The 21,087-nt window shown below is 44.1% G+C and overlaps 3 protein-coding genes and 1 non-coding gene across 4 annotated transcripts; 3 read left to right on the top strand and 1 right to left on the bottom strand.

Moving 5' to 3' along the window:
* The first annotated feature begins 6,130 nt into the window (after nt 1–6,130).
* Nucleotides 6,131–12,726, top strand: csnk2a4 (casein kinase 2, alpha 4 polypeptide). The gene is made up of 12 exons (XM_010880743.5): nt 6,131–6,231; nt 6,377–6,488; nt 6,636–6,737; nt 6,841–6,891; nt 7,585–7,644; nt 8,516–8,599; nt 8,862–8,972; nt 9,490–9,591; nt 9,853–9,953; nt 10,077–10,225; nt 10,766–10,855; nt 11,292–12,726. Exons 1-12 carry the CDS (start codon nt 6,131–6,133, stop codon nt 11,411–11,413), a joined length of 1,185 nt encoding a protein of 394 aa, XP_010879045.1. The 3' UTR covers nt 11,414–12,726.
* Nucleotides 10,479–10,619, top strand: LOC114828971. Its single transcript, XR_003777317.1, has one exon. It is a non-coding gene; the product is annotated as a small nucleolar RNA SNORA50 (small nucleolar RNA).
* Nucleotides 12,727–12,744: 18 nt separating the features above from the next.
* On the bottom strand, nt 12,745–17,136 carry slc2a10 (solute carrier family 2 member 10). Its single transcript, XM_010880744.4, has 6 exons — nt 17,016–17,136; nt 16,150–16,228; nt 14,296–15,573; nt 14,092–14,214; nt 13,799–13,934; nt 12,745–13,681 (listed from the first exon to the last, which is right to left on the bottom strand). The coding sequence occupies exons 2-6, from the start codon at nt 16,151–16,153 to the stop codon at nt 13,597–13,599; spliced, it is 1,626 nt and encodes a 541-aa protein (XP_010879046.1). The 5' UTR covers nt 16,154–16,228; nt 17,016–17,136; the 3' UTR covers nt 12,745–13,596.
* A 1,105-nt stretch (nt 17,137–18,241) lies between these two features.
* tp53rk (TP53 regulating kinase) lies at nt 18,242–19,455 on the top strand. Its single transcript, XM_010880745.4, has 2 exons — nt 18,242–18,514; nt 18,782–19,455. Exons 1-2 carry the CDS (start codon nt 18,289–18,291, stop codon nt 19,270–19,272), a joined length of 717 nt encoding a protein of 238 aa, XP_010879047.1. The 5' UTR covers nt 18,242–18,288; the 3' UTR covers nt 19,273–19,455.
* Nucleotides 19,456–21,087: the final 1,632 nt, after the last annotated feature.

Here is a 21,087-nt window from a genome sequence, read left to right on the forward strand (position 1 = left end):
GATTGCTGTGTGTCCCTGGCTCCGGCTCCTGCCGCTGGGCCTCAGACACAGGGCGGGGTGCTTCATGCTGAGGTGAAAAGACGGCTAATTTCAAGCCTGATTTCTTCCCTGTCAAAATAATAAAACAATATGAATGTGCAAGGAGGAAAGAGGCTGCCTTCCTTAGCAACCGTCCATCAGGCCAGTGATTGCTCATCATTGTTTTGAGCATTAATATGGGGTCACCAGGGGTCAAGTGGAGTTGCCCATCATTAGGTTCGCTTATACAAGGTACCTTCAGTCCCCTCCCCTTTTCCAATTTTTTTAATCAATTCAATAATTTTGTTTACCATCAACCAACACACAGTTTTATTGCAAACAAAATAATTGAAATGTCTTATGAACCGAAGTGCATTCAGCAGCCAGCTTTGATTCTTCTTGGGCATGCCTTCACCAGCTTTGATTCTTCTTGGGCATGCATTCACCAGCTTTGCACACATGAATTTAAGATTCACATGAGTTTCTCCCTTTATTCCATATAGATCCTCTCAGGCTCTGTCAGATGTGTCTCCCCACAGATGTTCAACAGGGTTCAAGTCCAGGCTTTGGCAGGGCTACTCAAGGACAATCACAGACGTGTCCCAAAGCCACCCCAGTGTTGTCTTGGCTGTGTGCTTTGGGTCACTGTCATGCTGAAAGATTGATCTTTCGCGTCAGTCATTATGGAAATAATTGACCACTGTTTGCCTTACCTTCATCAATAGAGAGGTCTGTATATCCTAACCTAGATGAAGTAATGACCTGTTTTGCAAGATGTAAATAATACTTGTGATATTTTGATTGTCACTCAGGACAGCGATGAGGGACATTTTTTTTAACAGTAGTTTAGAAACTCTTCAGGTCAGACAGAGAACTAGACATCTGAAACTTAAAATAAGGTGGGCCACGTATCTCATTTCAACACCAGAAACAATTGTTTGGAGGATATCCTCAATCAGGGACCCTGGGGTTCCCCAAAGAGCAATGAACAGCTTCACTTGGAATGCTGCTCTATTTTAATCATTCATCAGAAATACATTGTATGCACATTTTTGGACTTTTTAACCCATTGCCGCGGAGACTTAAATGTCAGACCACCTTTGTTGGAAAGAGGAGATCCTTCCCAAAATAAAACCCTAAATGATCTGTGATAATTGCTGTGAGGTTGTTATGTGTTTGTTCATCAAAACTGTCATTGTACCAACCCCAGTCAAATGCCTACATGTGTATCGGAAACATCTGCATACAGCAAGCTGACTATTCATACGAATCCAGATGAAACTAACCATTTTAGTAGGAAGTGGCAGGTAACGCCAAAAGGTGAAAGAAACACGGAAAACATTTACAACTGCATGCGCAGTTTCGGTGGGCCTTCTACAGCTTACCTGGGCAATAACTGATGCTGAATTCACGTCATGTCGGTCAGATCTGGGGGAACTGAGCTAATTTTGATTAAACATATGGAGCATTCACAAGATCAGAATTTAGAAGCAATGTTAGAGCCATTCTCACCATTAGCAGCTTGACCATTAGCACCATTATCACAACCATGTTTATTGCCATTTCCTGTGGTTTTTGTGACATCAAAGTTCAGCACGAGTTTCCTTGTAGTCTATTGAGTAAGAGCGTTGGACTACGTACATACAGATTGCTGAAGCTAAAGCCCGAGCTGTCTAAGTGGAAAATCTGTTGTTTAGACCTTGAGCAAAGATGTTAACTCTCATTGCTCCAGGTTGCAGACATTAATTCCTGATAGACTGGCTATGACCTCATTCTCTGAGGCTGTCTTCGGGAGAGTGGGAGATTTTGTATTCACACATGTATTCACACCCTGAAATACGCAAATTTGCCAAATTTGAACACCCACACAATTATAATATTGTGACAACATGTTGGACACTGTTTACCTGCATTTTCCCCAGTGGAAATAATGTATTTTCAAATATCCAAATCTAACATTGCATGAAACCCACTTCACTGGGAAGACCCTGAGTTGATAGCATCAGCAGGGTTGCCATACTGCAAAACAGCCAAACGTTATTTTTACCCTATTTGTAAATCGACCTGCCCAAGCCCATTTTTGCACACTTGAATTACAAATAGCAGAGGGCGGGAAAACTTCCCATTTGGCAACACTGACCGTCGGTCAAGGCTGTCACAGATGGCAGTTATAGTACGCCCCCTTGTGGTCTAACATCAAGTCTATGGATTGCTTCAGCCTTTGACAACAAATGTTACAATGTTAATAAATTACGTTATTACACACAACTCATAGCCAATAGCAATATTACTCAATAGGGTATCACTTCTTTGCTCAGTTCACCTATTTCACCTATGGTCAGCATTTGCAGAATATTAGCTTTCCTTCAGTTGCGAAAAGTCAGATAGCCTGACAGAAAAGGTAATTATGTTTATAGCCATAAAAGCTCAGCAAAATCACCTTTCTGAACAAAAGCACATGTATAATCTATATGGACATACCACACGTTGGTTTGAAATGGTTATTTTTCCCATGTAGTGCCAGTAATTAAACTGAGTCGACCATATTTTTTCATTTTTTTTTACTTAGGGAATTTGTTAACAAATGGCACTACCTGGGAAAAACTGCTTTTTAGCCATTTTATTGATGGCGATGGAACAATGTCAAGTGCCCGGATGGTAAGAAGTGTCCACACAGATTATGCACATGCCTTTTCTGGAGAGAAACGTGATTTTGCAGAGCTTTCATGGTTGTCGTTTTAAGGCTACCCGACTCCACAATTGAAAGAAGGCTAATTGCGCCTTCAGTTGTGGATGAATGTAGGGTCCGCACTCTCAAAATCAATAGCATTATATTCAAAATTAAAGTTTGTGGGGTATCTAGGTTTATTCTTACTAACCTTTGGCAGAACATTCAAAAATATTTTCAGGGACCTGGTATGCAAGTAATATATCATTTTGGGATGGTGACATTACCTACTTTCCAAGAACATAAATAGTCTCTCTACTCATACACTTATACAAAGGACTTTGTGACTGTGAATATCAGTTTAGTAGGTGTGTTTGTTTGTGTTAACTGAGAACGCCAACACAAAAACCATTAACAGACTAAGAAAAATACCCTTAATTACAGTAGACAAAAGTAGATAAATAATACTGCCAACGTGGGTGAGTTTTTGTTTGACTGGCAATTAGTATTTTGTCTAGATAAACATGAAATGGTTCCTTGAAAGGTCATGCTTATTTTATTTAATAAAGTTTGGTCATCCTAATTAGTCATGGGATCAAGTCATGGGATCGAGTAGATTATGCGTTAGCTCAAAAACAAAAGAATATACGAACATCAAACAATATTTTCAGATATATTTACCTTTATATGCTTTGCAATATTGTATCGATTTAATTATATAAGTTCAGCGACCACGTGAGGCAGCATAACCGTACTTTTACCGAGCAGATTCCAATCTCCAAAATTAAAGTATTTCAGATACTAGATTGAAGCATAACGATCTCGACATTATATCAAGTATCTCTGGTGTTTATGGTTGTTACTTACTATTTATGGGCAATTCAACTAAATGTTGTACATTTCCTTGAGAAACCCATGGTACCAAAACGTTTCATTCGTTGTAAAATAATGTTATAATTTGTTTAAAAGAAGCCTTCAAGCAATTCATTAAGTTTAAGAACACAGGCCTACTCAATGCTTCGAACCTAATCTATCGCCAGCCGTGAGTGGCGGTAGTCCGCCATATTGTCTCTGAGACTGCAGAATTACAAAAATCATACGCAAGTACACCGGCGAGTGGAAAGGAGGGTCCCTGCCTTCACTTGGCTTCTAAGAAAACATTTGGGTCGCTGATTTGATCAAAGAGGTACATATTAAGCCGACGTTTGGGCTATCATTAAAAAAGCATAGTTAGTTACGAATGCTAACAGTTAGCTTTAAAGCTTGCCAGTTGGTTCTTCTACATTACTTGGGTGACTCCAGTAGCTGGCGAACGCCAGCCAGCTAGCTAAGTGGCTAACGTGGTAATTTAGCTAGCTACTACGCATTTTAACTGGGTCCGTAGGGTGGTGTAACAGGGATACCGTCTTGCAACGAAGCTGTCCCATCATGTACAATTGCCCAACCTACGGGAACCAGCCACAGTGTAGATAATATTATCTAGATCGATACGTGAAATGGCTAACTAGCTAGCTAACCGTAGCTATAAATCTTTGAGTTCGACGCAACATTTACCTCTGTTACACGTACAATACATTGATTTTGCTAGGTTGTCTAACTGGTATTTACTGTTGTGCTTCATGGGCACGAACGATACATACGTTTGTTCCCAGACGTGGATTTAGGGAACGTTACGTTAACTCCTAGTTTCCTAATCGTCTATCTTTTAGCCAGGTGACAGTAGCATTAGCAGCCCACTTTTCCGCGAGAAGACCAATACATTCAGGAGAATATTGACTGCCAGAACTCTTACAAGGTTGGAGTTTTAACGTTATCAATATACAGTAGTAGATGCAAACTAGCAGGTTGCATTTTCGTTAGAGAACATCGGTAACATCATACCTTTCTCGACTTCTAAAGGCAACTGCCTTGGACGGACCATTGGTTCACTTAACGCTTCGGTCAGAACAAAATACTCGTAATGGTGCCCAGATATGTATCAACATTTGGCCTTTGTCCGCTTTTTACATTTTAAAGAGTGGGATGAGATCCAAGGGGGAGAATGTGGTTTGAAACTCGTCCATGTTGGTTAGAATTCGTTGATGACCTTCCCGGGGATCTAGAGCGAACTGTTGCACATTGAGTGACAAGACGACTGTCATAGTCTATTATCCATTGTTGCCTTTCAGTTGAATGTTCTCAGGAGGCTACTGGTTAGTGTCCCCGGTCAGGGCACGTTCTTACAATTACCTAATTGAAGTAACTGCATATAGCTCCTAATCCGTGTCTGAGTCAGCTGACCGACAATGGACTAGCCATAAGAGCTTTACCATGAATTGTCCAGGTTTTATATTCGTACACTTCCTGGAAAGTTTTTCTTCCTCCGTCCTGAGCTTGGTGAAAGCCTATTAAGAAGGCACATATCTCAAAGCAAAGTAAAATGTGCCTATTTGGAATTCCCTAGTTCACCATAAAAATTCAGGTGTGCCACAAATACTCAGACTGCTTTGTTTAACTGGCTTCTTTGCCAACCTCTATACAGATTAACAAACAGGAACCACAGTAATGGCAAAGATGTATATTTATTTGACAGTATAAAGGAGTACAATCAAATGTGAATAATGTATTTGAAATATTTGAGGACAAAAACAAGTTGCCTGTATTGCAATAGTTGCGCTAAACATGAACATGTAACCAACCAAAGGACAACGTTGTCGTGACGAAGGCCCAAGGGCATGCCAGAGTCATTCCTCTGCTTCCGCTACAGTGCAAATTGCCCACCACAAGTCAGTTTAGAGAACCACAGCGGTCAACCTCTCCACGAGCTTCTCTGTCATGTAGTGAAATGTAATTGCCTGGAGAGCTTGCTGGTGCTGAGGGGCCACTTTGAAATTTAAACACCAGCCTGTTACTGTAGCTAGCTAGCCCAACTAAACATGACCCGATCGTGTGAATTGAACAATGCGTTTTATTGGCGTGTTTTGTTCCTGTATAACAAAAGAATCGTCAGTGCAGTTGGCTCTTTTACAGAAGGTGTGTTTGGAGGGTCAATAGGGGAGACACTTTTTTGGCAGTGGTGAAGTGGGTGCCTTTTAACATAAGAGCGTAGGTTTGTTCACAGTGTGTCAATTTGCATTACACACACCTGTTCACTTTGCGATTGTGTCTGGGGGGAGGTTTTGATGCCTATTTGATCTCACCTATCTCAATTATAACTGAAATTGTTTGTTCTGTCCGTCCACCCACCCCCTGCTTTTGTCAGCTGTCCGGAGGTGCCCCTGGTGGCCCCCCATCCCCCGCATCCCACCTTAAGCCAAAGGCCCCCCCCCCCCCCCCCTTACCCCCGGCCCTGTCAGGAAGAGGCACCCGTCCCTTTCCCCCCACCCCCCCACCTTCCCTCCTCTTCTTCCCTCGTCCTTCTCTGCAGCAAGTGACCCCCCCCTTACTTCTGCCAAGCTGTCGGACATGTCAGGACCCGTGCCGAGCCGGGCCCGCGTGTACACCGACGTCAACACACACCGGCCCCGGGAGTATTGGGACTACGAGTCGCACGTGGTCGAGTGGGGGTACGCACCCTGAACCAAATCACCCATGGCGATTCACACTGCCAAACCATTCAGAGGAGGCTGTGATGTGGTTTTATAGAGAACCTCTGTGCCGTCTTGCGGTTTGACTCCGATCTCTTGGATTTTTTTTTCCTTCTCCCTGCAGAAATCAAGATGACTTCCAGTTGGTACGAAAGCTGGGACGGGGGAAGTACAGTGAGGTCTTTGAAGCGATCAACATCACCAACAATGAGAAGGTTGTAGTGAAAATACTCAAGGTATGGCTGCTGTGACAAGTCCGTATATTACAGGTCATTGAGACAGACTGGCGTTTGATACAGACAAGGGGTTAGCCTGTCTGGATTCATGGTGAAATAATACCACTGTGACAGTCTTATACAGTTGGCCTGTCATTGTTTCCGTAGCCTGTCAAGAAGAAGAAAATCAAGCGTGAAATTAAGATCCTGGAGAACCTCCGCGGAGGCCCCAACATAATTTCCCTGGTGGACATAGTCAAAGACCCTGTGGTGAGAGAGAGGGCGAGCGAGGTTTGGGAAGGGTGGGCAAGGATTTAGCTCTTACGGTGGCCCCTGATGGTTTTATTCAACAGTACTCGCTCCTCTGTTTCAGTCTCGGACACCCGCCTTGGTCTTTGAACATGTCAACAACACCGACTTCAAGGTGAGGCGAAGCAAGTTGTCCTTACCCTTATTTCTGTGTTGTTGTTGTCTGTATGTTCACTAGCCAGTACCAACCGAAAATCTATCAGTGATGTTGGTCAACATTTTCCTCAATTAGCTTTACAAAGAATACTTTTTGCTTATGTTTAGGCGGTATTGATAAAAGTCAACTTGTACTATAGATATCTACACAGTTATTAAAATGGCAAGTTGGTGTAAGCTTACACATAATACAGACCTTATTTGAAGAGGATCTTAAAGCCCCTATGGAAGAAATGGTGTAGGAACCGAAAGAGACGCTATTCCAGTTGTGCCACAGGATTTTGTGGGAATTATAATTCATACTATTTCAACCTATATTGATTTTATCCTATCTTAGTAAAAAACCTGTTTGCCTTGTGTGTGTGGAAGCACTTTACTGCTGACAGAGCCATGTTGTCAAGGGTTAAATTTATGTCACTGCAACGGTCTTCTCGGTTGGAGAGTTAATCTTCTGTTTCTGTTCTTTTTCACCGGTACGTGACGGTCAAATCAAATGGTTACACCATGTTGGTTGCTGAATAGGCCTCAGTCTTACTGGTGGAGTGCCCAAGTTGATAGCGTTGCTTAATGAAGGGTTGAGCTTCCTCATGCACCTGTTTAAGGGTTTGGATAAATCATTGTATTGATTCACTGCAACGGTTTTCACTTTCAGCAACTGTATCAGACCCTGACCGACTATGACATACGCTTCTACATGTTTGAGATTCTGAAGGTGAGTCTTTTTTCAACGTTTTTACTGTCCCATCCCGTTGTTGCTCGTAAGTACCAGAGAGCCTTGCCTGACATGAGTCAGCATGTTTCGTACACTAACACAACACTGCTGTAGGCATCTAAATGGCGTTTCTCAAACATGTCTGGGGGCCCGCAGCGTTTCCCAGGAGAGGTTTGAGGACCACTGGCTTACAATATAGGCCCGGTCAGAGCCTCGGTTAACGTCAGAAAATAATGCTGCTAACAATCCGGAAGCTTCTGTGCCTGTGCAGGTTACGGTGTGAGCATGTATTTATTCTCTGTACCGTAACCTCTCTGCTGCTGAACTTCATATGCCATGTTTTGAAGGCTCGTTTGCCACATAGACGCCGGTTTGTCGGCCACTGCCTGGAGTATCGCCGCTCGATTGCTGCAACGTAGCCGGTTCTCTGAGTATGACAGTTGGCTTGTTCGTTCTGCACGGCCCGGTGACCCTGAGAGGGCATTCCATTGGTCCTTTAATGCCGCGTCTGACTCCCTATTAAAAGTGTTGAAGCTAGAAATGACACGTTTAGACTGCCTACTGGTGTCTCTCCTGTCATTGGCTGAGTTATAGAACGCTTCCTAGAATGGGCCCTGTTTGTCTCATCGGGCAATACGGGCCGTTTATTATCTGGAATGCTGTTTAGGTAGCGGCGGTGCCATTTAACCTCCGGTGTTCAGAAAGGTGACCGGGCTGTTTTATCAGGCCGACCAAATCGGAGCGGTGTGAAAGGAAGGAGAACGGACGCGTGTCCCTCCGTGGCCGTCACATTGGTTTCATCACTTTGAGTGAATACTCAGCCTTCTGGTTGCTAACCCGCCGCCATTTTGGCTCTTGGCTTTGCCCACAGGCCCTGGACTACTGCCACAGCATGGGGATCATGCACAGGGACGTGAAACCCCACAACGTGATGATTGATCACGAACACCGCAAGGTGAGATTTTACGACCGATGCGGCAGAGGCGCAGTTCCCTCACGTTCCGCCAGAGGCCTTTGTCGTCAGGAGCATTGAATGGGCCTGAATGAAGGGCTAGTTTCAACGGGAGCATTTCCAGTCTTTCACGTTACAGTCAACTTATGTGTGTTATTTACTGGCGTTATATAATGCGTTGCGACAACACTCTGTAAGCCTCCTGTAGTCTGTTTGTTCTGATTGGTGCCCTAATTAACTGTCACCCCTCCGGGTCTCCATCCAGCTTCGCCTCATTGACTGGGGTCTGGCTGAGTTCTACCACCCGGGACAGGAGTACAATGTCCGGGTGGCTTCTCGCTACTTCAAAGGACCCGAGCTTCTGGTTGACTATCAGGTGTGTTGACTTGTGTTTAGCTGAATCTACCTTCTCTGTGTGTTTCCTTTCTACATACAAGCAGGTACTTTGGCACCTTTTTCCACTACTGAAATGTTTTATTGGTTACACAGCCCGTGCTGTTACGGGAATCAATCTGGGCGGGGCAATATAAACACGCAATCTTACGCAAATGATCATGTTTCGTTAGTCCGTTCTGGATGCAGTCCCAAAATGTTTTGCATGACAACATTGAAGTTTTCAAGATGGAGAACTTTAAACATACAGACGCGTGTATGACGGTGTATTTCTCATTATACCTGCCGCATTTTGGTATTTTGAATGTTCTACATCTTAAAAATGTTTGGCGTCATCTAAATGATATTTGGGCAGTTACAAGACAAATGAAATATATATTTTTTCTGTGTGTGTATCTTTCCTGTAACCATGCGAGATGAAAAGGCACTCTTTCTGTTGTAATGCATATTTCATAATGTTGCTGTGTTTGGGAGGCATTGATTTGACGCTGTTCTGCCAGATGTATGACTACAGTCTGGATATGTGGAGTCTCGGCTGCATGTTGGCCAGCATGATCTTCAGGAAGGAGCCCTTCTTCCACGGCCATGACAACTACGACCAGGTAATATCTGTTCCTGCCTCCTTGGGTCAAAATTCAGTCCTTAACAGTGAAAGGAAAGCCCTGTGGACCTGTTTGGGTGGGGGGGCGCGGGTGCATTTATCGTTTGCTTAGATGGAACTAGATTGTGTGGAATGGAGACGGATGTCGGTCAGGCAAAAACACTTCTGTCCGCGCCGTTTTGCCGTTTCACGTCACCCGAAACGACCCAGGTGGGCTGACCATCTAGGTGTTACCCGTGGTCTCTCCGGTTTCTCTTCGCAGCTGGTGAGAATAGCCAAGGTGTTGGGAACGGAAGACCTGTACGACTACATCGACAAGTACAACATCGAGCTGGAACCTCGCTTCAACGACATTCTGGGAAGGTCTGGGCGGCGCCGTCCCAGCGTTTTCACTGGTGTTTCATTTGTTCCTCCACACTAGTTTTAGACGCTAGCAGGTGACCAACAGCTCTCCTCCTCCCCCCCCCCCCCCCCCCCCCCCCGCAGACACTCCCGTAAACGGTGGGAGCGCTTCGTCCACAGCGAGAACCAGCATCTGGTCAGTCCCGAGGGCCTGGACTTCCTGGACAAGCTGCTGCGCTACGACCACCAGGCACGGCTGACTGCCCGCGAGGCCATGGACCACCCCTACTTCTGTGAGTCCGAGGGGTTTCGATGCCGATCGGCATCTTCTTGGCGCCTTTCGCTCTTTCCCCGGTTTCACACCTTGTGGGGGGCCAACATGTACTCCGTGAATGCGGTTGACCATAAGGGGTTAGAGTTGTTGTTGAGAGTAAATTTTGTTATTTTTTGGAATTTTTATTTTATCGGTGTGAGCCAGTTATTTGGTTAGTTCCTTTACCTGGAGGAATGCCTGTTACAGTTATATCCTTGTCTTATGTCGTGTTTATGCACTGTCTTTGAACCTGTGTTGCCCTCCGTGTGGCTCCATAGGCTGACATACAGCTGCAAGAGCAAATCAAAGGCTTGTTATAACTGGGGCTACTTGGCATCGCAACCAGGTTTCTCTTTTAAAAGCAAGTCACAGCTGTCACGAACACGTGTGGTGTGCGCGGTGGTGTGCGCCGTGTTGTGTGTCAGCGGAAGCTGCTTGTGAATGTCTACCAGTCAGCGGCTGGAAACTGGGGAGGCATTCTCAGTCTTCTCAGTGTGTGACAGTTTCCTTGTCTTCACAGATACCGTTGTGAAGGACCAGGGTCGCATGCCTGGGTCGGCCAACCTACCCAGCGGAAACACAGCCGTGAGCACCGCCAACATGATCACTGGTGAGCATGCGCACATGGCCATCATCCTGAGCCCACTCCCCCGTCCCAGTCATCCCGACGCCCCTGCCACAATCATCCCGTATCCTCATCTGACCTCCCCAAAAATGTCTCGCGGCAGGCTGGGTCGTACATCCGATTTTGATTTCGGCAAAAATTTAAACCAAGTGAAGCAGCTGACTTGGTCTGCGTAGAAATGAAATCCCCTTTTATATTTGTCCCTGTAATAGTTCTCCAAGACCCAGCCTTCCATCCGGAGGCCATCTTAGCTGACATCATGTCATTGAGCCCGGTCCATTCGTTAAGCGGACCGTGTGCGAGTCCATCTGTTGCCATTGTTTCCTGAGTAACTCCCTGGCGGTGATCTCACTCTCATGCTCGTACTCCCCGGGCGTGGCGGCGTGGAAGCTAAACTCCCTTCCTTCTCTTGTCTCTGCAGGCATTTCTGCCTTGCCAGCGGCCACTGCCCTGGGCACCCTCACTGGCTCGCCCGTCCTCTCTGCCGCCACCAGCGCCCTGAGCTCTGCCACACCCGCCGCCGCCGCCATCGCCCCCCAGTAAGGCCGGACGGACACCGACCGCCGCACCCATTTACTCAGTCCGACTGCCCCGGGAACCGGGACCGTCGACCTCCGATGGCGGCCTCTCCCCCCGACTGTGTCACGTTTGTCCTTGAATGACGTTGAGTTTAGCCCGACCAACATATGAAATGAATGTTCTGTGTAGCTGACATACAGGTGTTCCTTCCGTCTCGACGAAACCATGGTGACAATTACTGATTTTTGCGTCTTTGTTCAACTTCCCCCGGTCCCCACCACCTTTCTGTTAGCGCACCACTGGCACTGTTCAAGGAATGTAGTTAGCAGTGTGAGGCTACAGAAAAAAAGGGAATGCTAATGTTCATACCCAAAAGGAGCAAATTCTGTTCAGTTTACTGTTGCAGCGTTGTCACGCGAGACCTGGTGCGAACCACTCGAGCAAATCCCGTGTAACCCCGCCATTACAAGAGACTCTTCCCCACGGCCTGTTGGAAGTGTCCGGTGCTGTTCTGTTGTCGTGTGTTGAAGCACTGACTCCGCCTCACTCATAATACGAATGACTCTTCAGCATTGAGTAGTACGTCTTGCCTTTCTACCAAACTGGATACTGAGTCTTCTTAATGTAAGGGTTCTTTGACACTTTTATTTATTTTTTTTGTACTAAAATCCTGTGCAGCGCTGAAAGGGTTTTATTGACTGCAATGGTTTGATGGTGGGAATTGTCAGTCGAACTCTCGGAGAGCCGAGCCGTCTGTCTAGGTATTATTAAAAGAAACTTTCTCCCTCAAGCTTGCCGCTTTTTAGTTCCTTGAATTGATTAAGGTCATAAAAAAAACCAAAGTTTACTCAATCGCTTGTGAAGAGGAGGCTGACCAAATGTTATTTTCTTGTAGGGAGTTACATGGAGAAAATATGGGTGGGGTTAAATTATCATAGTTTAGTATGAAAGCACCAGTCTTGGTTGTTGGCTTGAATGTTTTTTTTTTATTCTGTGCTGTTAGAACCTGAGAAGTGGACAGTTTTTTGTTTTCATAGTTACATTTCTTGATTGATAACCGGTTTGGATAATATATTTAGACACAGAAGGATGTATTGAAGTTGAAGGGTTGAATTTTCCCTGCGTTTTAGTACAATGGGAACCTTGTGAGTATAACTGTACATAACCATCCTTATTTCATTTGAAATCTCTCAACATACAAATACATGCATACAAATCGACATAATGAAGCTGTACGAGTCCTTACATCACTGTACTGTATATATTTTTATGTCCTTAAATAGAAAACTAGTATTTGAAAATGTGTAAATAAAACACGTGTTTATTTATCAAGTAAATCCAATTGTGTTGGTGTGTTCACATGGCCGTCGTGATTGTGAGGTTCTACAAAAGAGACTTTCCTTACAGTATTCTCCTGAGGTACTTGTATGGCGAACATTTGTCATGTTTAAAATACATTTAGGCGGCGGTTATTTATACTCCGTGGCCAGTTTGTTTGGTACCCCTCCACGTCCACATGGTCCCTACGGACCGAGTCGCATGGTTGTGGCTTGCTGTGTGAAGCCGGAAGACAGTCCGAACATCGTTTAATGTTCGGACAAAACGACTGACCTAAGATAGTTTGATGGGGATGTGACCGTGGACTCGCCGGGTTTGCCGGGAAGGATGTGACCATATCCAGCCACACCCTTCCCGCAGCCACAGCTTGGTGATGACAGGATGAGGAGGACAGCGCCGGCCTCTTGAACTGGAAGACAGGCTGGGTTCCGTTCTTATCAGCTGCAGACAGGAAGCTGTTCGGGTGGGCACGCAGAAGTGGGTGAACAAGTGGTTTGGTTTACTTAAGTGGCCTGCGTAATGTTCTGACCTTAACTCCACAAAGCTTCGTTGGTGCGACACGGAATGAGCAGTTCGCTGCGTGAATGTACCGCCATCCAATCGCTTTTGCCATCGAGTTGGACCGACGTACGTGTGGATTGCATGACCCCTTGTAGGGTCAAGTCCCTGAAGAATTCACTGCGTTCTGCAGGTGCAAGGGTCTGACCTGGTACTACATATGTCTATGTAACACGCTGACCACAGAGTGTAAATAATGATGAGCTTACCGCATCGGTGTTGGTTACAATCTGGTGAAAAGTTATCCAACCTTTGGCATTCTTTGAACAGACACAATTAGAAAACACTACCCGGACAGACTCACTCTACACTTACTGAGCTATGGGCACTCTTTGATACCTAGAGGAGGTGATTCTCCTGCTAATGATGTTGCAGCATTCTTCAGTGTCGTGTACCCTGCAAAAGAAGAAACTGTTGAGTTTGAAGATCTAACTGCATTTCGGTTTCACATGGGTGGGGAAAAGTGCACCAAAATAAAAGTTTAGCGAATAGTGATATGAAATTCAATTGCACCTTTTCATACAGAGCTCCTTGTCTATTTGCTCCAGTGTTTTCCCTTTGGTCTCTGGTAACAGGTAGTAGAAGAACACCACAGCTCCCACTCCTGCTAGCCCATACAAAAGGAAAGTCCCAGACAAACCAATCGCATCTGTTTGCAAAACATCAGATTAGTATGAGGTGGACGCAAACCACAGAGAACTGGCATCATTCTTATTTTTTTCACTAATTGATCCTATTTGCCATGCACAGATTACGGTCAATGATTTGATAGATTTTTTTATTTATAGAAAGAGAAGCATACTTACCAATGACCGTCAGGAAGGAGAAGGTGACGATGAGGTTAGAAGCCCAATTGAAGCAGTTGATGAACGCAAACGCCCTACCTCTGACCACAGCAGGAAATATTTCACTCAAAATGAGCCACGTCACTGTGAAACAGTTAATGCACATTGATGTAATTTGCCGGGAAAATTAAGATATTTCGAATGAATCCCATTGAAACCACTTACTTGGTCCAAATCCAACGGAGTACGCAGTAACGACTGCCATCATACAGAACAAGATGACCCAGTTCACCACCCCGTTGTGGACAGCTGGAGAAGCCACGGGCGTCGGAGAGCTCGATGTTGCGGAAACCCCTGTGGGCCTCAAAGCCTCGTACTGAAGATCCTTCACTCCGGTCGTGTAGTGACGTCCATGCCGCTGACTGACAGAAATGTCAAAGTTTGATTGGTTCACAGTGGTCAGGGTGTCATTGACATTATCCATGGCCCTACAGGATGTCTTGGTGCTGAGCGCAGAACGTCCGCTCAGAAGCCCTATGACGATCAAACACACCGACATTACGGTGCACCCGCCAATGAGCAGAGGCCTCCTGCCAATCCTGTCCGCGAACACCATGGAGGCCAAGGTGGCGACCACTTTCACAGCTCCTAAGCCCACAGACGCCAGCACTGCCGAGGCGTCGCTCTCAAAGCCCGCCGAGCGGAAAATGGTTGAGGCGTAGAAGAGCACGTTGGGCTGACCGGTGAACTGCTGAAAGATCACCAGGCCCAGGCCAATGACCGTCCTGGTCCTCATGTTCTGCTCCTGCTGAAAGAGCGACAAAACGCTGTACTTTTTTTGATAGCTGTTGTCAGGTCTGTTAGAGATGCTGGGCTGATTGTCCAGCTCGTGGTTTTCAGTGCAGTGGATAAGGCCTCCCTGTCTTGCAGCGGCTGCTGCGGGCACTCCATCACCGGACGGGAGGAACCAAACGGAGACGAGCTGAGCCAAAGTGGGCACGACAGCTAGCCCAAACATGTATCTCCACCCGTGCCTGGCATCGGCGAGAATGTAGTTCATGGCGTAAGCTGCCAGTATGCCTACAGTGACGCCGGCTTCGTACAGAGTCACCAAAAAACCCCGGTGCTTGGCGGTGACCATCTCCGACACAAAGATGCAGCAGGACATGGAAGAGATGCACATGGCGAAGCCAACCACGATTCTGCCCGCAACCAGCGCTGAGTAAGAGCGGCAGACCAGAACCAGACTCCCGGCAAGGATGAGGATGTTGCTGAGGAGGATGGAGTTCTTCCGGCCGTAGCCGTCGATCAACCACCCGCCGGCCAGCGAGGCTAGCAAAGCCCCAATCAGAAGGGCACTGACCACCGCCTCCTGCTGGAAACAGTTTAGCCGGAATTCGGCCTGTAGCTGGAGGAGAGCCCCGGAGATGATGCCAAGCTCATAGCCGAAAACCAGGCCTCCAAGCGTGGACACCACACTGGATAGGGCCAGGGTGGAACAACCTAAGGAAGATCAAGAAAAACGTTTGTAGTTGGTATAAAATGAATTATGTGTATGTGAATTCATGTCTTTATCTTTATCCATCCATATATATTTTGTTAATGTCCTAAAGAATAAACATTTGGTCAGTTAAACGTACTTTCATGTTTGTGGAGAAATTACATACATAATGTATTCAAGTCCTCCTGTTGGCATATTTAATATGCGGTACTGTTTATTACTGATGACAAAGCTCCAGGATAATGGTTACAAATACCACAAAAGTAATTTCATTATTCATTCGGGTATTCTAACAGCTCTGCTGAGACAGTTTCTAGGGTACAATCGGACAGACGTATGTGGGACGAGACAGGCTGATAAAATATACCGACAGTACATTAATTAATTTCATGTTAGGCGGTTCAGTCCAAATTATGTTCAATTTGTAAGCTCTTCTGTATTTGAGCAACCATTTTTGCACAGGACAGTATACGCACGTAAAAGTAACAGGAGCTGTAGAACTCAATACATACATAGACAGGGAATTTGGAAGAATAACGGATTTAAAAAATATGGTTGAAATAATAAAATTAACTTACCCATATTTTTTTTCTCCGTCAACTAAAAGTACATTTTAGTTTAAGCAAACGGCCCAGTCCAGGATGCCATCTCTCGAGTCTAAATTAGAATCAAAACAAATCCGTTAAACGTCAAGTAAATGTTTCAAAACAGAGAAATTAAATGTGCACGGTTGAAAAAAGGAGACCTGTGCCAGCGGTTCGCGAGTTGGGGACCAGCTCTGTAGTAGTCATGACAACTCTTGATGTCTTTCATTAGACAAGACCACTTGAGATCATCGACAAAATGCTCTGTCCGCGTTAATCCGATCATTACATATTTTCCTTGCTTGGCAAAGTACCAATACTGCATTAATAGATGATTCAGCATGCAGGGAATGACAATCCATTGATGAATTTAACATATACTGCAGCAGGATTGATTCAACTAGAATGTTAATGGTCGGTCAAATTCATTAGTTACAAGGCCGTTTAATTAATATTACGTTCGTTCTGTGGAGGAAGACGAACGTGCCACACCACAGTTACCGAACCCTCAAACCAAATATCTGGGGAAATGTATATATTTACAAAAAAACACGAGGTGCAACTAGTCAAGTCTAGACTGTTGCCCTTGGGCTGAATTGTCACACAAACACTCGCTGTGTTAACCCGATTTGAGTCTGTGTTGACAGTGCTACCCGTACCGCTATTAAATGAGAGGAACAGACATATAATCGATACTACAACCTCTAACAACTTTTATTAATTAAGCATGAAATCCAAGACGAAACTTTCATTACTTCACCAACATTTCCTTCTCGGACGCTTATTCTAAAGTCAAAAGTTATGTTAAACTTGTGCGCTGTCTCCTTGACCACGCGCAATAACAATGTACATTAGCTTACCACGCCGTAACCATAGTTTTATATCTATGGCCGTAACGATGTTTCTGAAGAAGATGCTCTATGAAGAATTCCGGGCATCGCAATGTATCACATTTTACCAGGAAGTTGGAGCTACGTGGCAAAGATGCTTCTCAAATTGCACGGCTCCTTTTCACACTTGACACCAGGGGCCGACATCTCAACAACTTTTCCAACATTCCTATATCCGACATTCCTAAAACCTCCAATGAATTTTTGTCTTTATTAAGCAAAATATTTTGCCTCTGACATAATTATTGTTATAATGTCTAGTCATCATTTTGGGTCATACTCATTTAGAGAAGGAATGACACCCATAGGTAGAAATAAAACCTTCTATGTGAGAGTTAGAAATGTTAGGCCTAAATAAATAACCTTACTAGACAGTATTTGCTATTATTTACCTTGAGGATTTACAGATGTGATCTGTGACTTGAATCACCTGTTGTTTTTTAATTTATGTTAAATTAAATAGAATCCTTGTCTTTCAGGTGTTTTTAATGGGCATTAGAATATTCCTTTGCATGTATCACTCATAAGCATATTATACTCATATGTATCTATAGTACTCAATACTTCTACCATATTGTTCATACTCCCCATCCTACTCTTTCAAAAATTGATGCTAGTTTACATTTTTATGTATAATTAAATACCTATAATAATACTACTACCAATATTGCTGCTTGTTTATAGTACTCTTTTTAAACTGTTGCTATGTACAGAATTATTGTATAATATTGCTTTATTTTCTTGTTGTATTTTTGCTGTGTTTATTTTTATTCTTAAATTCCCACTACTTGTTCTAGTGTGCTATGCCACCATTCATACAATTATTGCAATCATCTGTATATATAATATTCTATAACTCTACCAATTGCTGCTAGTTTCCACGATTATGTATATTACTGCCACACTTGCCATATCTAAATGTTCAATAATACTACCCAGATTGCTGCTAGTTTACAGTACTCTAGTGTGCAGTGTTATGTATATTTTTGCCATCTGTTATTATCGTTTTTGTCTGGCTGTATTTTTGCTTATATATTCTACTCCTTAACTCTCACTAAATAGTTGTCGGGTGCCATGTCATAAGAATTTTATTGTGCAGGATGACGCTGGGTTGTTAAGTGCATTTGACAAATAAACCTTGAAACTTGAAATAATATTCCGAAACGATAGGCGGCAGTATTAAATTGATATCCGGGCAAATATCGTACCAACTGTCAGGCAGAAGAAGCAGCGATTCGTAAACATGGCTGTTGATGGGAGAAGTGTGGCCACCCAGCAGTTTCTCAAGAAAACAGACCAGATCAAACAAGGCGCAGAAGCTCGTGTATATCGTGGGATATTTTTGGGCAAACCAACCATTTTTAAAGAACGGTTTCCGAAGTTGTACAGGCATCCCTTGCTGGATGAAAAACTCACACATCGCAGGACGGTGCAAGAGGTGCGTTCATTACTTCGCTGTCGAAAAGCTGGTGAGTGACTTCTCCGTTTTTTAGTCTTGAAATAAATGAAAGTTTGAAGCTGCATCGAGGTTCCGTGGTGTGTTAATATATCACACCTCCCCAGGTTAAAGAGTTCTGTCAATATTAATAATTTCAGTCGTAAAAATAATGAGTAGCTAGTAATTAGTCAGATTATAAAATAAGGACCAGACCACCGCTACCCCTGCCAACAATATCATTAGAACTCTGAATGGTTCGTGGACTAGGATTTTGTAATCACTTTACATCACTTTACAGGAATATCTGTACCGGCGGTTTACTTTGTAGACCACTCCTGCCACTGCATCTTCCTGGAAGACATTGTTGGCTCCATAACTGTGCGAGAGTACATCGCATCCACCCAGCTCACACCCCAGAAAAACCAAGAGGAAAGTCTGGACCAGCTTGCCAAGAAGATCGGCCTGGTTCTGGCCAAAATGCATGAAGAGGACGTTGTCCACGGAGACTTGACCACGTCCAACATGCTGCTGAAGGCAGGGGTCGAGACGGGTGAGGCGGACCTGTTCCTGATCGACTTTGGCCTGAGCTACATATCAGCCCTGCCGGAGGACAAGGGAGTGGACATGTATGTCCTGGAGAAGGCGTTCCTCAGCACCCATCCCAACACAGAGGCGCTGTTTGACAAGCTGCTAAAAGCCTACGCCTCCTCATACAGGAAGTCCCACGGCGTCATTAATAAGCTCAATGAAGTTCGTTTGAGAGGGAGAAAGAGGTCGATGGTTGGTTAATGGGAACCTGTCAGTTCTTTTCGGTGAATGTCTTTAAATGGGCTTGCCAGTTTTGACCATGGTTCGTTTAAAGGTTTTGATAGTTCAGAAGAAGGATGTTTGCATGGACCCTGGAGTGGCTGGTTGTCATAATGTTATGTTAGCACAAGGATTTATTTGAAATAAAATACCTTTTACTCTGTTGGTTTTTATGTACAAAATGTTTTTCTAGTTCCTGATAATGCTGCGGAAATAAGATCAAATGTTTTGTATACGTTTTATGGACTTCTGCACTTCTGCGTAAGGCCTTGCCCATGTGAATGCTTATTGTTCAACATTAGACATTTTGTTTTAGCTTTAGATGACGCTTCACCAAATAAAAAGACAATGGCCATGCAACTAAGGAGTTCACCGTGGAAAAGTGGAGAGTTCTGGACTGGGGAGTGGCCGAGTCGCACTCCAGATTTAAATCCAATTAAACATTAATTTGTTTAAGATGAGGCTTAAGGCAGAAATACCTGAAAACAGCCAAAGATGACTGCTGTTGAGGCATGGAAGGGCATCTTCAGAGAAGATGCCCAACGGCTGGTGAGGTCAATGGGGTGGCTGACTTCAGGCAGTTATAGTATCCAAAAGATACATAACGGAATATTAAACATTCTTGATGTACTTGATTTTTATATATGTTCATCTGTCCCAAAACCTTTGGTGAGTGTTGTCATTCTACATTGGGAGGCCAATATGTACACAAATATTATTAAAGCAAACAATCTGACCTGTGACCTCCTAGGTATAGTTTCAAACCTAACATTTCGGATTATAGTGCCAAAAGTAAAGGAAAAAATGCATTGCTTCTCATTATTACACTTATAATATTATTGCACTGTAGGTCTATTATGTTCTCGACATTCATTTTAAGATGTTCAAGTGGGGAAAAAAGGCACAAAAAAAAAAAGAAATGTAGGTTTCTAAAACTTTGGAAAATTAGCAAGGACTCCTGGCTTCTGGTTCCACCATCAGGACGAAGAACTTTCGCCAGGTTGAATACTAACTGCACTCCTGTTGGAATGGGTTGGCCAAGAGATTAGAGTTGAGGTCCATATTTGGGATCATTGAGGAGCTTTCCTGAGATTCGATTGGAGCTGGGAAAGCACATGACTACAACAGGCGTGTCAAGGTTTACCTCAGGATCTACGCTTGTCTCAATAACCAAAGAAGAAAATAGATTGTCTACCATTGAATAGGAGCTTGGATATGAATTTTGGCCTCATAATTATGCTTGTTCTTTTGCACTGTAAAGGTAAGAAGTAAAACATATTCAGTACTGGGATTGTTTTCTGTATGTCCACAATGGTTTGGTTAAGACTGGGACAAAGGTCAAAGTCAGTGCGAATTGCACAGTCTTGACTTCGCACCTTCCTTGAAAATGAGAATTGGTTCCCAAGTGACGTACATGGTCAAATAACGATTAAATATAATAAAATGCTATTTTTTATTGCTGTAGTATTACATGGATATGAAGATATTTTTTAGGTGTTCAAAATATGCATGTTTTAGAAAGCGACAGTGTGAGAACAAAGTGTCCGTTTTGAACGAGTATGCGCACACAAAAAAAAATAGACTTTCCAATACAGTAGCAGAACACTCACACCCCCTCACCAACACTCATTTAAATACAGAAAAAAACTGATGTGGATCTTTGGGATTTTTGTAGGTGCAACCACAGAGTCTACAAGGAAGATCCTAGCCGGCATGGATGTGACCCTAGACTGCCCTTTCAACAAGCCGGACCACGTACCGCTGATGAAAGTTACAGTCGAGTGGGGGGTGATGGTA

Source organism: Esox lucius, chromosome 17 (genome assembly GCF_011004845.1).
Source record: "Esox lucius isolate fEsoLuc1 chromosome 17, fEsoLuc1.pri, whole genome shotgun sequence".
In the NCBI taxonomy this organism is placed as follows: domain Eukaryota; kingdom Metazoa; phylum Chordata; class Actinopteri; order Esociformes; family Esocidae; genus Esox; species Esox lucius.